Source organism: Rhea pennata, chromosome 5 (genome assembly GCF_028389875.1).
Source record: "Rhea pennata isolate bPtePen1 chromosome 5, bPtePen1.pri, whole genome shotgun sequence".
NCBI classification, from domain to species: Eukaryota; Metazoa; Chordata; class Aves; order Rheiformes; family Rheidae; genus Rhea; species Rhea pennata.
The window spans coordinates 65,606,904-65,624,710 of NC_084667.1; the positions used below are offsets into that span (position 1 = coordinate 65,606,904).

Sequence of the window (17,807 nt, forward strand, 5' to 3'; positions counted from 1 at the left end):
TAAAGCAATATGCCAGGAGTATTAAGAATGCAAAGGATTTTTTCCTTTTAGAAAACAAAAGGTAAGAATCAGTTCTTTCACATAATGACTTCCTTAACAATCCTTATTTCCAACCTTTTACTTCTCCCCCCAGCATTCATTTAACAAGGAAGCACTTTTATTCAGTGCTTTAAGCCCATCTCTAATGCTGTCAACCAAAACCATTCACTACTGCATAAAACCTACAATGCTAGTGCACAGAAAATGCAGGGTATAAACTAATCAACTTCATTTCAAAGCATGCTTTTTATTCTAGCTAAAAAAGCATAGGAGGTAGGCAAAGCACCATGTTTAGAATCTTCTTTCTAACCCCAAATCTCTCATATTATAGAAGAAATGCTATTCATCCAAGATCTATAATCTAGCCAAACACCGCTGAAATTGTTTGAAACAGCATTTTGTTAAACTAAATATGGATACGTGTGATAAAAAGTGAGATCTAGCTTTCACTATATTCAAAACAAGTCAGATGAACACTAAATCCCTTTCAAAGTAGTACAGTGCACAGCTGGGTTTTGATGCAAGAAAAAGCATGGAAGGAAAAAGACTGTTTATCCAAAACATCAGACTTTGGATTCACGCACTTCTATGTGGAAAAAAATTAGCCTCCCTTTAAATACCAGCTTGGAAAAAAACAAAGTTTAAAAATTAAAACAAATTAGATTTCATACAATGTAACATGACAAGAGACCTCAAATACACCTGCTCTGACATGCCAAGCATGTTCCCAACCTACCTGCTTGTGCTTCATACATGCCTGAAGATGCAAAAGCAAACTATTCAAACTTTAGTCTGAGGAGTGAACAGGACTGGCACCGTGCTATGCTTGAAACATCACTGCATTAAATATTATAGAGAAATTACACTTGATTCAAGCAACAATTTGGGCCAGACAATTTGTTTCATGAGTAGCCAAACACTTTCTCTAAAACATTATCATGGGCAATTTGACAATTCACATTTTTGTGAGAAAAAGTGCTAGTTTTCTTATAGCTTCAGTTATCTTCCAAATACAAGCAGCTGTAATATTGTTTTTGCGATTCCATGGCCAGGAAGTTCCAGCATGTCTGTTACTCACAGCTTTTTTAAGGAGTCAGGCATGAGAAGAATCTTCAAGGCTCACTCCAGGATCATTTAGCTCAGAGAAGCAGAAATCCTACCAGCTCTAACTTCCCTTTTACTTTCCCCAGGAAAGGGCAGCCTTATACATACGTGGCTCCCTATTCAATCCCAGCTATATAGCAGAATCCCAAATATTTGCATCTGTAATAGAAAATACAGAATCAGGTTTCCTTCAGTACCCTTGCAAACACTACTGTCTCTCTTACCACAGTAGCTTCCTTAGCATCACCAGTGTTACATGACCATTGTCAGCTACAGCAGCACAAGACATCTCAGACGAGATAATCTACTTCATGGTCTGCTCCAGGCAGATTTAGACAAGGTAGGCAAAGATGAAAAATGGGTTACTTTTCTGCCTTCTGAATCCAGAAAGTAGTGGAGGTGGCAAGTTTCCAGCTTAGATACATTCTAAAAGGCTGCTCCACTACCACCTAGGACCAGAGGCATCAGCGAAGGAATTGATCCATCGTTAACGTTTACCACGCAGTATTCTGTAAGAGTTGACCTTAGAGGTATGTGCTTTCAATTCTTATTCTCCGAACAATACAAATGGCGAACAATACAAAATGGGCATTCGGTGAGGCAGAATACACAGGAGGCTGGAAGAACTGCACAACACTAGAAGTCTAGAAAACACAAAGAAGCAATGCAGCATTACACTTAGAATAGCTGACAAGGAACCTAAGCAATACTTACTTTTTCTGATAATAAATCTGTTAGATGCTCTAGAAAAGGCATACAAGAGGAATTATTCTTTCCTCAGTTAAAAAAAAAAGGCTTGCCTGAAAGCTACCAGATGAGTGTGTTCATCCTAAGTAAATAAGAATTGTTGCATAGCTGAAGCTAGATTTGTTTTTTCCTACAATCTTAAAAAAAATAAAAAGGGGAGAGAGAGAGAGAGAGAGAGAGAGAGAAGTAAATACAGTAATGCAGAGAACTAGACTTCAATACGTCTTCTTCAGTCTTAAAGTGTACTGACAACCTACAAATTCACAACAGCCTTGGTTGTTTGCCCTTATCATAATCCATAACAAAGTTAATCAGTCAGTCACCTCTAGCCAGCAAAAGATTTTGCAAGGCTGTTAAACATTTACAGCTGATAAGCAAAACTAAGTCTGATCTATATAGCTTTGAGATAGCAAGGCTTTTCAATTCTACACTTCTACCCGAAGAATACTTGAGACTTGGCTTCTCTTAACAGGACTCTCCAAAAATATCATATCAAAATAAAAATGGAGCCTTTAGAGAAGCTTGCTCTCGGAAGACAATCCTACAAATACTCAGAAATTATGACGCATCTGCACACACTTCCCAAGTATGACTCAAAATCATAAATGTGTTCCCTAAGTTTTTCATTCTTGGATCCACAGGAATTCTGACCTCCAGAGGAATCTCACTGTACAGCCGCTTGCAATCCAGTCAATGTCTGTGCAAACATGAGACTGTGCACAACGACTGTCTTCAGACAGGCAGGCAGGCACTCCATTTTCAGCGCAGCAGCAAGACAGCGTTTGGTCAGAAACAAGTTTATCATACAAAAGTGCTTTCATATACAGATGCAACTATTAAAATCACAAAGCCATGCTAAATGCTCAGTGATGACAAAGTTTTTTGAAGGATGAGAACTTTTTCCTTTTTAAACTTAACTTGTACTTCTAATCCAGCCTGCCTATTTCTAGTTACACATTTACAAACTGAAGTTCCATAAAATTTGTATTTATACATTCCAACAGAAAGTAATGCACACAAGTGGCATAGTGGTTTGTAGAACAGAAAATAAATTTAAAACCACATACAATTCTCCCTCATAAATTTTCCTTTGGAAGTCCTGTTCTTTCTCAGCCAAAACCCACAAAGATAGTCAATATACTATTACTATTTCTGTTCCCCAGCTTTAACCAAAAAAAAAATAAAATAAAATAAAAAAGCACCCCATATGTTTCTCTTTACTTATCTAGATTTCTTCAATTTTTAAGGCCAGGGAGCACTACAGGGCAAGTCTGACCATGATAGCAGAGTCTAAAACAGTATTTCCCAAAGCAAAGGTTGTAATTCTAAACAGTATCACAGGACCCAAAATTAGCATTTGCAAGCCAAATAGAAATTCAGCTGCAGAAGTAGGGCTCATGAGCCCAAGACTGAAACTAGAAGCAGATTCCCAGCAAAATATGTCTAAAAAGCAGCTACTTCAGAGAGGAAAATAAAACAATCAATTACAGTTGGTTGGCTCAAGAGGTTACTTTTTGCCCTCGGAAGCTTTTATACCTGACACCACTCTCCATAAGGGCACCTGGCCATGGGAAGCTACCGTTATCCAGATGGGACAGTATCATGATAGTAAGAAATCCTGCATGTCATCCCCCCTCTCTTCCCAAGCATGAGGATGCCCAAGGACAAACAATCTACCCACGCTCTTTCCTTTTTACATGGGTCTTGCAAACACCTAAATTCTTGTCTCTTTTCCCTTCTCCATCCAAATAGATCGCTCATGTATTATAGAAAATGAAGAGCACATTGCCATGCTACCCTGTTAATACTTTGGTATTATACCCTTAAGCCATCCATAACTGTTTTGTTTTCCTCCTACATCATCAGAAACAGAGATGAGAACAGCAGCATTTGCTTCCATTACGTAGAAATCTCTTGGTAGGGAGGTGCCTTTGCTCTCCCATCTTGGGGGTAGCAGAAGACAGATATGTCATATGGAAGCATTCATATCCCATCAGCCTGTCTTAATACCTTAGTCTAAAATTTAGAAGTACTATCTTCTGGAAATGCCTGCTATAACCCAACAAGCCCCAACTCTGCTAGAGACATTCAAAGTGGAGAAATAGCAAACAAACTTCTCCTTTTGGACTCCTAGCCAGGGACAAAAAAAAATCTGTTTCATAACCACTTGAAGAGTACAACTTTCCCCCTCCAGAAAGTTTTAAACCCAAAGTGTTTACTGTGTATGTTGAGTAACACAGAATACTAGTCTGGCTTCTGAGCTGAGCTAATACATGAGGGGTAAAGCATAAGGCTGCTGACTACGTGGGACATCTGCAATTCCAAAAAACAACCTTCAGGTTTTGTTTAAAAGGCCTCTGAAAAGCTAGTTCTCCAAGGAAAGCAGACACTGAAAGAGCTGGCCTTCAGGGACCTCCTTTTCCACTAAAAAAGTTAGAATCCAATTGATCCAAAGCAGCACAAGGGCAACAGAGTGCTTCATGGGGTACTCGACTCTCACGAAGGCCTTTCCAAAGGCCCAGCACAACACCTTTGCATAGGAAACCTCCTGATAGTTACTGGAGTACATGATGAATGCATCTACTACACTAAGTTTCTCCTCACAACACTGGGACAGAAGTTTTGGAGCGGCCCAAGCTGCCAGCGGGGCCTATGACATTGTGAGGCACTCTTCATACTGGTTACGTGCAGTGTCAAAACATTTGCATTCATTCCCATTTACCCAAAGCTGATGTCCTACCAGTATTAAAAACAGTGAAACAATGGTAATGAAGAGTCGTAAACAAGGCATTTAATGATCTAACGAACCAGTAAAGCATGATTTCCTCTGGGTCCATGTTTTGCAGTTGGATTCCCTCTTTGTCTTGTAAGTTGACAGCTCCAATTAAGTTTTTCTCAGAGTTGAGGCTATTACAGTCACACAGATTCTCTGATGTCCACCAAAACCAGGTGGTGGGGAAATTCATGCTACAGACTATCCTCAGCAGAGCACACACAGCACTGGAAGGCTTTGGAATAAGATCAGTTCCATGATGTACTTCATTTCCATTTAGAGACTACAATCTCACCTGCCACTGCAGCTTTCAGTACATCACTGAGCATTCAAAGGTAAGTGGAAAATGATGGGAACAGGAGCCAACAGTGCCAGCAGATTTGAGGATGTGGTGTCCTCCAGCAACAAGGCTGCCTAGACAGTGGGGAGCAGTAACTACCTCAGACGTCTGACTTTATTCCATTCGTGTTCAGGTCATCACCCTAAAACTAATTACATTATTCTCCCACCCCTATCCAGGGTGTGTGCTTTATGTCTCAAAGTAGCTTCAGCTCTTCAAACAGTTTGTCCCACCCCACTTAAATGCCTTCAAGCAATTCCAAAAGCTCCAAGCAGTTGTTATTTGAAATGAACAACCTGTTCAGAACTTCTCTGGACTTGAACTATGCTTAATTTATTCCAAATTGAATTGAAGAATTGAACATTCTTTCCTTTAGGAAAAAATGCAGATAATGAAAGAGGAATCAAAGAACAGACAATAAGAAATCAAAATGATCCTGTCAAGCACAAGGTTATACAACATATTTTGTATTTTTAACAACTATGACTACTAAATTGTAGGATTTCACACTCTGTAGGGTCTTCTAGTTTCTGGAGAAAGGGAAATACTAGCTGATACACGTTAATCGTCAATAAGTGGTAGACTACCTTAACCTAAGTAAATAAAACAAAATGTTTACAATCATTTACACATGAACTAGATGAGGACAATGTAAGAGCGGTGGAAATGATGGAGCAGGGAGAAAATCACATTGCATTTCTGATTTTCATAAACAAATGATTGTTTTTACAAATGAATACATTTATCTCCTGGATATTGAAGAGGACCATGCACACTTACCTACTAATATCTTTTGTTTTTTAACTGAACTAATTGTTTTGCTCCCTTGACTTATGCATGACAAACTAATCTTTACTATATTTCTGGAACTTTACACTGCACAAAGCATCACAGCATCACACTTTGACACATTCATAACATGTTCACAACAAACTTCAGTTCACAGAACTGAAACAGCTCATTTTTCTCTACTGCTATGTCTGCCCAAAACTTAAGAATCAGCCCATATTCCCTGTGGCTTAGAGTCTGCAGGTGGAATCTAGCCAGTCCAAAAATCCAGTTCCTTCCTGCCTGCGCTATGAAATGCCCAGAAGAGAATGAGCAAATCACTTTTGCCACCAGAAGATCTGCTTATTCCTTAAGAAGGTATTATTTTTACAATTGGTCTATCTATGCTGAGAATTTTCCAGTAGGAGAAACCTTAATACAAACAAGTCTTCTCCAAGAAGATTAAGGTGCTAACTAGTAGTATGTGATCACATGCCAACTCCTGAATTGAATTTAAAGTTACATAGCACATAATAAACTAGGAGGATATGTTGAGCTATTAAAAGCTTGACTTAGATCCTGCTGATGGCTTAAACCCCAGCTTTGCTTACAGAGGGAACTGAACTTTATATTTTATATTTCCCTGTATCCTTACATGGAAAGGTATTTGCTATATTATACTACTCTACATACTGGAAACTCAAAACCAGCAATAAAACAAGATACATAACGCTCAAGTATTGCAGCTGGAAGCATGATTGTGCAACTGAACAGATAACACAGGGCTGAGCCAGCAACTTAACAGCAACATCTCATGCTCAAATATTAGAAGTAGGCACAAAAGTCAGTAAGTTATTTAGTGAAGGCAGTTTGGGAGACACACTTGTCTCCCAAAGGAAAAAAAAAAAAAAAAAAAGTGTTTTTGGAAAAGCTCTGTCAAAGACTTTAAACAGAGTCTGGGATTCACTATCAAAAAGTATTATTTAAGAAGTCTTTTTGGAATTGAGAATACATTGAGGAGTCTAAATGCATAACCCTAAAACTTAATGAATAACTTGCATTCTGCATCCCAGTGGCTCCAGCTGGGCACCTTAACTAAAAAAAACTTCAAAGTCCTTGAGAATAAACCACTGCAGCTTACCCAGACACTGACTACAGAAGGAACTTTGCCATGACCATTCCAAGGTGGTTGGCATTTCAACGGCATTTAAAGGCATCTCTCACGTTTCAGGCTTTTCTTTAGCCCAAGGAAGATCAGATGAAAAGGAAAAAAATAGCAACCACTATTCACTATTCAACCACTTACAAGATAATAAATCATATCTAATCTGAAAGATTCCTCTACAATGTCAAAGTGATTTTTGAACCTGAGCATTGAGTTTTACAGCTGTTTGCTTTCAGAGGCCAAGCACGGACTAGAAGGCAGGCAAACTGGAAATACAGCAATATTTTGGTTTATTAGCCAATGTTCTAGAAAAAAAGATTACAGTAATCTACTTCAAATAGAAGTCTCTGTCACAGGATGAGCAGAGAAACAGGAACTGTGCAATTCTCAGCATCCTTCAGCAGTTCAGCCTTTCCTACAAAAGCAGAACACATGCACACTACTTTTGTTTCAAAGGGCATGTCTCACTTAGTAATCGTGGAGTCATCGACAATCAAAATAAAGTCTTGCTGTTCCACATAAAGAAATACAGCTGTGCTTAAGTCAAAGTTTCAGCCCATTAACTTCTGTGTCCAGACTAAACAGTTCTTTCACTCTTCCTAAAGGCATGTGCTAGAGAGTTTGCACATTTGGTCTCTAGTTTATTTGTAATATGCAACTGGAGATCTAAGCCTTTATATATTTAAGCCACATATAGTGACTAATTGTCTTCACAGTCAATCCACTTTGGCTTATTCCACGACATTTATTTGCCTTAAGAGGATACAGCTCATCCGTCTAAAGTCTACCTGTTTGCTAGGCACAACCAAAACCATCCAACTTGAAGAATAAAGCTTTTTCACAAAAACTTAGCAGCTTATGGGATTCTAAAATAAAGACAGCATACAGATTTCAAAGCAAAGAGTAATCTGAAATCACATCACTGTAGTTGAATATGAAGATTTACTTCCAAAGGGTTGTTTACCAATTAGAGAGAAAGACTATGCCAACATTTCTTTGTCCTCAGTCTTTGGATGTGAAGAGCAAAAAGTAGAATTTGCAACAGCAGGGATCAGTTAACACTGCAATACTCCAGTAGAGGACCACAATGCCGGCTGGCTTCCTCCCTTTAACGTAGTATACACCAGTTACCTCCAACTTTCTTCCCTGACTCCCATTCCTTTGCCAAGGCAATTCAGTACATCAACATTCGAATTTAGTATGTGTCTCACTGTGCAACTGGCCGCTTCATCTCTACCCAATACAATCGGCTGCAACACATTCAATAATGTAGCTATAACACAGTTATAAAAACAAATACAGCAGACGAGCATTAAATTTTTATTGTCAAATATTTTGTAAGGGCACATATTGCCCTTGGGCCTTTCTCTAGCATAGGAAGCCTTCTGCTACCAGTGCCAAGCAGTGCCACGTCTAGTTCATCCTCCAAGAAGTAGGCTAATTATTACTTACAGTGATGTCAGGATACACAACATACCAAAGTTCATAGTGAAGGTGGTACTGTTAAATGGAGGGAGGAAAAAAAGAAAAAACTAAAATAAATTATTTCTAGAAGCACTAACTGGGCTTTCTCCCTTTTCCTACCTAGAGAAGATGAAAACTGCTATTGACAGAAGCGTGCCTAACAGGTTCTCGGCAATTAACACCCTCATGCCATGCCTAATCAAGTCCAGTTTAACTCAAAACCACGTTGTTTTAAATGAAAAAAACTCTTCAGCATTCTAGTTGTTGTTTGCATCCATTTTCACTACTTCCGTTTTGTCAATAATGAAGTGTCTGTTGGGAAACAGAGGAAAGCTTTAAGTGATTATTTGTTCTGCACCATGATCTAATAATTGCAGCCATTAAGAAGCTGCAATGTCTGCTTTTGATTGACCTCAGAGCTTTACATTCTGGCCTTGAAGTCTGAACAGAAATTCAGTGTGAAACAGCTGATACTTCCCAAAACGCTCCTATATTTAGGAATAGAAATTATACTATAAGTTACTGAAAACTACATCAAGACAATAGAAGTTCAGTGGCACCACATTCACATCTGTCATACTAAACCCAAAAAATCCCCTCAGTAACAAGTTTAAGACTTTGAATGTTTATGTTACAACTGTTACAAGTTTTGCTGTGTAAAGATTTCCTATATAAACATCATCTTGCATCTTAAGCGCCATTATCAGCTCCAGTCATCAAGGGCTATTTGTGAGAAGGGCAGCAGAAAGACATTTCTTTTGAAAAGTCAGTCAAACCCAAAGCTAGGTTACTCTCACTACTGAATTCCCAATGCCATGATTCCCATCTGTAGTTACATGAACAGATTACTCACTGCCACCCTTCCTAGGGTCAGTATGTCTTTTCCTCTCTCTCTTCTTTTTTAAGCACATTAATCTGCTTCTTTGGAAGCCCCCTACTGCTCTTGATTTAGCACTATTTGCTTAGTAAGAGGACCAAGGCCTATTCTAGGCCACTGAGTAATAGGATTAGAACATTCTAATCCCAGATGTTACTTACAGCTTGCCAGACAGGTTAGGAATTGGTCCCCCAAGTGTCTGAATGCCCCTAGAATCTCAAGACCTAGTAATAACCTATATAAAGCTAAACATCCATATGGTCTACAACATATAGAGTATAATATACAAACTAATAAAAATGAGAATTGTTATTCTGCAGCAAGGAATGCAAGGTAGTCACCAACTGAAGAAGAGTTTTGCACCTCACTGCAGTAGAGTTGTTAAGTAGTAAAAACACCAAAAACCCTGGTACAAGTGACACAATTCCATCAACACATAGACAATCTTTAATCTAACTCAGAGGGTGAGCAAACTCTTTCCTACAAGACAATAAAAGGAGTTTCTGTAAAAATAACTCAAGTCCAGCAGAGACACCTCGAGAGTTTTACTTTAAGAGAAGAGAACTGGTAGAGTATTGTAGATTATATCCAAAGATCAAGGAGGCATAAAATTCTGAACAGCATCTTGTCAAGAGAGAAAGAGGTCATTTAAAAGAAAAGAGGGATCTCTTCAATGCAGCATTAGCATATGCAGGTCACAGAAGTGACGAATGTGAGAACACACATACTAAAGTACTTAAAAAAAAGTTTTGCCTTTCATGTCTTTCTGGAAGTAGACATGCTCTCTGTTCCAGAGTCACCACTCTTGCCCCTCAAGGTTGAATCATTGGACAAACTTCACAAACTTTTCACTGATGGCCTTCAAACAGAGTGAAGATGCACACTGATGACATTTGTTGCCAGAACTGAAAGGCATCCTCAGCACAGGGGAGAATTTAGGCTATCCAACAGCACAAAACAAGACTGACAACACAGAGCACACCGGGAAACTAACAGGCATTTTTACTTCAAGTCGGGAGCTCAGACCGACTACCTCCTCTACTTTACAGGATAAATGAGCCACAAATATGACAACTGTAGAAGAACCAAATACAATCCCAGACTATGTCATGAGAAGTACTTTTTCTAGAAAACATATGAGGTATTAATGCCACTGCACAACAGACTAGAGGTGTCCTCTTTGAGAAGCTTCATATCCATTCTAATCATGGACACTCAACACAAATTCAGAACCAAAACATGCACAGACAATACCTCCGAGAAACAGGATACAAGACAACGGCCAGTCCAGCCCAGCTAAACTGGTACAAACGATACCTTCTGCGAGGCATTTGGCTCAGGCTCAGAGCCATACTATATACACACAGCTTCTCATTAGCTTAGAGTACAAGAGGTTACATCTACCCAAAGTACCAGGCTGACAAGAGCTGTCACTGCTGAGGAATAAGGACTAAGCAAGTTAAGGGGCAGCATTAACTCCACAGTGAGTGAGTATAAAAACTGACTGTTATTTAGATTAAATTGGATACTAAAAAGTTCCTGACTTCTTATGAAAAAGAATCTGTTCTCAAATAACCTTGTAATCAGTTTTATAACAGTCTGCTTTTAAGATGGAGCATGAAGTATCTTAAACTATATGCTGCCTTCAGAAGAAAATAAAGTCCAGATCTTACTAGCCCAGAAAGTAATTTCTAGTCTTATATGCATATTTTTAAGTAGAACCAAGTGGACTTTTACGATGTCAACACATTTATATACTTCAAATAAAAATGGAAACTACGCATCACTGATTCTGCCAGGGAGGAACGTAGCAGCTTTCTGGTTTTACATGAGAGTGCATCAGTCAAAGGCAAGGAAGTCTCACTCTGAGCAAACAAGTCTGAAAAATGTAAACAACATGTTTTCTGTATTTTAAGTTTTTTCCACTTCCATACACATGATCTGCTAGTTGTACGTGCCAAGGGGGTTTTCAGGGGTTAACTTCCAGAATGCATCCAGTTTCCTTTTTATAATAAACGTTAAACAAGTAAGTGTGTGATACTCTGATTTGCCTTGGCATACGCAGATTTCAGCTTCTAGAGTTTGAAATTCCTGGTCCCTGATTTTACGTTGGTATCAACATGCTGTGAATAAAACCTACAATTGGATATAAAGCCACACTCCAAGCAAGTCAAAAGTATTCTAAGAAATAGAACAGTCACAGAGAGACAATTCAGATTTGTTTTCTTTCTTAGCATCAATGAAAAAAATCTTTGCTCTACCCAGCCATACACAAGCTTTCATTGAAAAAGAATCCATGACTCTTTCATCAAATATGACCATTTCTTTTATCCTTTATATTATTTTTTCTACAGTGTAGTCAATGTTCTATTTGGACACAGTATTTCTGGTGTTTGATTAATCTATTTGTAAGCCCTGAACTAGCTGATCTCATATTCTCAATGTGCAGCATAGAAGATGCATCATAAAGCAAGCACTGGCACTTAAAGGTCTCCAAGAAGTGATTCTCAATATATAAAAAAAAGTTCATTTAGAGCAGCAGATTCCAAATATGACTGTTAAGTCAAACACTTCTCAGATGGAAGAACAACATTAAGATATGTAATAGGGGGCTACCATTATTAGTATTTGCTCTAGACACTCCTTTAAATGAAGCCTAAAGCATATTTTAAAATAAGGTCCAAAAGCAGTCTCAGTAACTTAGATAAGCTGTACAGTACAGAAAATTACAAAAGCATCACACAAAATTTCAGTTTTATATCAAATAGCAAATCCCTGCAAGTGCAACACGAAGCCCCAGTACAATGCTATGGCCTGGATGACCCCGCCCCTCTGGCACATAAAGGGAAGCAAATAGATAAGAGACATGCAAAAATTCTATACTGTTTCTGTATTTGACAACGTTACTGAAAAAAATGCATCAGCTTCTTGCTGTGCGGCTCTGGAATATTAACAAAAAGAGTTCAAAGAAAAGCCAAACAGATAATTTAAGGTCTGAAAACAAGCTCAGAAGTAGGAAACATTTAAGGAACTTTAACTCAACAAGGAGGTAGCAGTTAAGAAGTGACTTTGATCAGTCAGAAAAAGGCCACATGAGAAAAAGTTTAAAAATGCAGGTCCCTTCAGATTAACATAAAACAACACATTTCAAATCTAAATTTGATCAAAGTATAACACAGTTTATCAATCAAACAACTTCCCAAAAGCCATAGTAGAATTTATCACTGTAAATCCAGCCTCAAGATTGCCACTCACCCCCATAAGTTAAATTCAAGCAGAACTAGAACCCTTTTATTCAAGGATATTCAATGATCTGCATTAAACAAAGCCCAAATAACAATTTACAATTGTCCCTTTGGACACTGAAGCCTATAATTCAACATATTCATTTATTTTTAATGGCTGACTCTGGAAGCTGCATAAATAGAACGCTGACAGTGATTTCAAAGGGACTGCTCTAACAACACGGAGCAGCAGCCCTTCGTTTTGTCTAGCTCAATAAAAATTTTGATTATATATTGCAAAATTCACAAAGGCTATAACACTGTGTATGTGTGTACAAGTGCATGCACGCACACACACACTTCACTGCCCTATTAGAAGCTCAATGCAGAGTTCCTTAGCGTTGGTGGTAAGACACTGAATTCATCAGATCTAGTATCACAGCCAAAATCTTTCAACCGCTAGAGAGCTCACCCATTGACTAAGACTTAAACTTCCTTGGCATTCCTTCTTCAGCTGTCTCATTTTAATCAAGCAACTTTTCTGAGAAGTTTGAACTACTCATCAACATCATTACATATCAGAAAAGTCTGCAGAGATACATTAATGGATCAAGCTACATATTTACATTCACTAAGTCCCAGACAAAAAGTCTGAAGGGCATCAGACCAGACAACTGCCTTCGGTGAAAGATATCCACACACAGCCAAAGACAAGCACTCGCTGCACAAGACAAGGACATACTGGCCAGAAGACCACTGCATTAGAACCAAGTCTTCACAGTGCAATTCAAGCTGGAGGGAGAAGGGAGATAGGACAATACTTCATCTGCTTTCCCTAGTTGAGTTCTTAACCATTAGTTGCTCTGTATTATATAACATATTCAGTGAATCACAGGAGGGATACCGAACAAGAGTTTAACAAGAATCTGAACAGAGTGTGACAGTACTATTAAAGAATTCAGTATCTGGTTCAGAACTGCCTCCAGCCCTCCCTTCCAAGAGATGTATAGCAGTCTCATACTTTGATGAGACTTCATATATATATATATATATATATATATATATATATATTTTAAGCTTTAATACTAATTTTTCTACTTTACCAAGAAACACGTAGAGTCCTGCAAACAGATGACACCGCGGGCAGACATTCACAACCAACCAGAGCATCTCTTCCTTACCATGCATTTCCACCTCTCTGACTTGATCTATAGAAGCTGCTTTTATTTGCTACAGTGTTGATTATGTAAACCTCCACAAAAGCCTTCCCCAAACGTGAACTGCCACATCACTTAGAAAATATGCAGTGGACCACGGGGAGAGGGTTAGAGATGTATTTGCAGCAATGACAGACCTCAAACGCATTAAGCTTTATCCTCTCATCACATTCACTTGAAGACAAGCAATCACAATGACTGCAAGACAAAATATGAACACATTCTTGCAGGAGAACTACCTATTGCCAAAAGAACACTTTCCTCCTGATTTAAGGGTTAAGTATAGAACAGCTCTATTTTAATACTGCTAAGATGTAGTACAAGCAAAAGATAGAGGGAAAGTTTTGCCACCTTAAAAACAGAATTTTCAGCAGTTTGCCAGGTATGTTAGTTTCCTTGTACATCATCATTTTCACCAACTAATTTAAAAGTCTTACAGCTCAAGACAGAAATTTTTCATCAACATCAATGTTTTCTTTCTTAATCTACATAGAGCGTCTCTCAACAACTTTCTAAAATTTAGCTGTGAGGTCACTACATCAATTTTAATCAAGCAATTATAGTAAGAGCTGTGATATTTGGCTCTGGTAGTTCAGAGCCTCAGTTTCACTTTGAAGAGGAGAGCAGGTTTACTTTTTTTTAAAAAAAAATAAAATCTCATAATCTGGAATTCAGTTTAAATAAGACTGTGTATTAAGAAATTTCAGAAGTTTTTCTGCACCCCTTTATTTTTAGAAGGAAACAGAACAGATGCTCAAATTGTTTCATGAGTTCCTAGCCACAAGCATTGAATCACCAAGAGGGGGGGAGGGGGGGAGAGAAGCTAACTGTTTGTATGCAGTGCCATAAATAATACAATATTTCAGACATCTCTGATAGAAAGTGTGGCAACCAACTCCTATAAAAAAAATACCAACTTGATCTTAAAACCCAGATCTTTGGTCCAGAAGTAGAAAGGGTAATTGCTGAAGTAACCACAGTCCGTCTTTCTCCTACCTTATCTACCTATTTTTACATTAGGTCTAGCAACTACGTTTTGTCAGTAAACTTTGATGACCAATGCCTTATTGTGCTTCAGAGTAGTTAGAGGTAGTCTACAAAGCATACTAACTGCAAAAAAGATTCAGCTGCCAGTTTGCAGACTTACTGGTAACTACTACAAAGAGGATTTGTTTGCCTTTATATATAAACACCCAGCAGATATAACTTTAGTATTATCCATTCTATAAAATTACTGAAGAACTAAATCCAGTCACATTGAGTTTATTTAAATTTTATTGGTATGTTTCAACACACAACAATGAAGACCAAGACCTCTGCCTGAACCTATAAGCCAGGATCAATACATATCAATATGTAAGGAAAAGCATATCAGAATTTGCTATGGCAAATATCAGAGCCAAAACATTTCATACTTCTGGTACTTTCAACTGCTGCTAAAAATAGTAAAGCAACAGAAAAGAAAATGCTTCCAGCTGTGCACAGGAAGCCTCTGCAGCACAACATCAATTTATGCACTCTAATTTAATTAAAGATTCAACATTACACTACGGCTTTTTTGTTAGAGTGTTGCACAGCAGAGGTTACCCTCCATTTTCACAATTGTAACAGTAAGAACATTCCTTTATTAAATTTGGCTTGATATGGATATTTCTCTTAAATCAAGTTACTTGACTTAAATTCAAATCTTGTAAGTACCAGCCATATCACATTCACAGTAATAGCTGATTTTTATTCCATTGTAACTATATGTCCAAACTGTCTTGTGACAAGCAACATTTAACATCCCTTAACGAAAAAAAGATACATTATTGGACATACCGGCTACCCAGTCTTGGCGGCTATTTTTATTTGCTCCTGGCCACTGAAACAGTCACGCTGCAGAGGTGAACACAGTTCTCTATGAAATGACTTGACAAAAGAAAAAAAAAAAGAAAAAAAAAGAAAAGGAAAAGGAAAGACAAGAAAAAAAGAAGAAAGGAAACAAGAACGACCTTCCAGCAAATATGTAACATATTCTGGGGGAGGTTTAATAATGCAGCAAGGCTCTAACTGTTCTGCTTCATGGCTGGCTGGAAACCTATTTATTACTAAAAATTATTGCATTAACCGTATGCTTCTAGATATTAAACTATCAAAATTAAACATCTCTTATAAGGTTCACAAGGGTTCCCAGCAGCCCGGCTTAGATGCTTCTCCCTCATCTGCTTCTACGGCGTTCAGCAGAAAGGCTTCAAGCTTAAACAGCAGGGCAAGAACATAATACCAAGCGGATTACTTTAGGATCCCTATCAAGCTGAGAAAATAAACATTTCCACTACGAATCTGAATGTAAGTGCTCCATTCTCCCCCCTCCCCCCCCCCCCCCCCGTCTTTCCTCCTAATTCCAAAGTCATCTCCCCTGCAGTCTGCAAGGAGGACGCCGTCTCTCGGAGCGAGGGGAGAGAAACCGCCAGGGAAAGCTCGGCGAGCGGCTGCAGGAGCGGAGCGCGGCTCGGCAGCACCTGCGAGCGGCCTCGGCGGCGGACGGGCTCCGAGGCGGGGGCTCCGCGCAGCAACTTCGCTCGGCGGCGCCTCAATCCCCACCAGGCGCCGCACAAAGTTTCTTCCCAGCCCGCCGAGCCGCGGCGGCCTCGCAAGGCCCCACCGCGGCGCGCTCGCCGTGCCCTCCGCCGCCCGGGCGGCCGGCCGAGGCGGCGGAGGGAGCCGCGCTCTCCCCGCGAGCCAAGTTACTCGCGGCGGGCGGACGCGCACACGCACACGGCGAACGGCGCAACGGCCCCAACGGTCGCTCCCAACGGCCGCGCCGCACGCGGGGAGAGGCGGGAAGCGGCGCGCGACCCCCCCCCCCCCCCGCCGCCGCCGCCGCCGGGGGTCTCGCGCCTCCCCTCAGAGGGGAGACAAAGCGCCGCGGGGGGGGGGGGGGGAGGGAGGGGGGAAGGGGAGGGGGCGCCCCCGCCTCCCCCCCGCCGGCGCTGCTCTCTCAGGACGGCGCCCCCGCCGCCCTCCGCGCGGGCCCCCCGCTGCGCTCACCCCAGCACCACCAGCTCCCCGTACTTGACGGGCTCCTTGTTGGGGGCGCAGTGCTCCTCCTGGCTGGGCGAAAACATGGGGCCGCCGCGAAGTCACCCGCCGCCGCCGCTACAGTCCCATCCGCCGCGAGCGCGAGTCCCGAGCGCGGCCCGCGCTGCGCCCCGCACTGAGCCGGCGGCCGCCCGACAACGGCCACTACACCCGCGGGGCGGGCGGCGGGGGGCGGAGCGCCGAGCGGGACGTACCAACCCGCGCCGCGGGGGGGGAGGGGGGCGGGCCGAAACGCCGCTCTGCCCCCGCCTCCCTCCGTGCGCACGTGGCCCCGCCCGCAGCGCTCCCATTCACTAACCCGCGGAAGGGGGGGGGGGGGGGGGGGGGACGAGCGGGGCGGGGAGCTCTGCGCCGCCCCGCTCCGCCCCTTTCCCTTCCTCCTCCGCCCCCCCTCCGCTGGGCGCGAGTGGTACGGCCCGCTCTGTTATGTAAACATAGAGTAAAGGGGACGGGGCCGCTCTTAAAGCGGCCGCGCTCCGGCGGGCCCGGCTCCACCTCCACCCCGGAGGGGGCGGGGCAGGGGGCGGGGCCGGGGGGGTCTAGAGGGCCGAGGGTTCTAGAGCGCCTCGCGGGGTTCCAGACTCCTTCTCCCTGCGGGAGAGGTTCAACGCAGCCTACAGCAGAGGCTGGCTTCTGAAACACGGAGAGTTCCATACCCACCATTGCGTTCTAGATTCCCCATGGTACCCTTGGTTCTTGGTTCTAGGTCATACACAGGTTCTAGAGTGCACATATAACATATTCAGTGAGTCACAGGAGGGATGCTGAGCAAGAATTTAATAGTACTGTCACACCCTATTCAGATTCTTGTTGAAGTATTCAGTGTCTGCTTCAGAACTGCCGCCAGCCCTTCCTTCCAAGAGATGTATAGCAGCCTCATGCTTGGACAAGACTTCAAATGTGTATATATACATTTAAAAGCTTTAATACTAATTTTTCTACTTTACCAAGAAACACGTAGAGTCCTGCAAACAGATGACACCGCAGGCAGACACTCACAACCAA

The 17,807-nt window shown here is 41.2% G+C and overlaps 1 protein-coding gene across 1 annotated transcript in view; it reads right to left on the reverse strand.

The window, feature by feature from the left end:
* The window catches only part of PELI2 (pellino E3 ubiquitin protein ligase family member 2), a 76,660-nt gene extending 59,802 nt beyond the window's left edge, over nucleotides 1–16,858 (reverse strand). The window contains exon 1 of the mRNA XM_062577633.1: nucleotides 16,752–16,858. Coding sequence (XP_062433617.1) covers nucleotides 16,752–16,828 — 77 coding nt within the window. The 5' untranslated portion in view covers nucleotides 16,829–16,858. The remainder of the gene's footprint in view (nucleotides 1–16,751) is intronic.
* Between the last annotated feature and the right edge of the window lie 949 nt (nucleotides 16,859–17,807).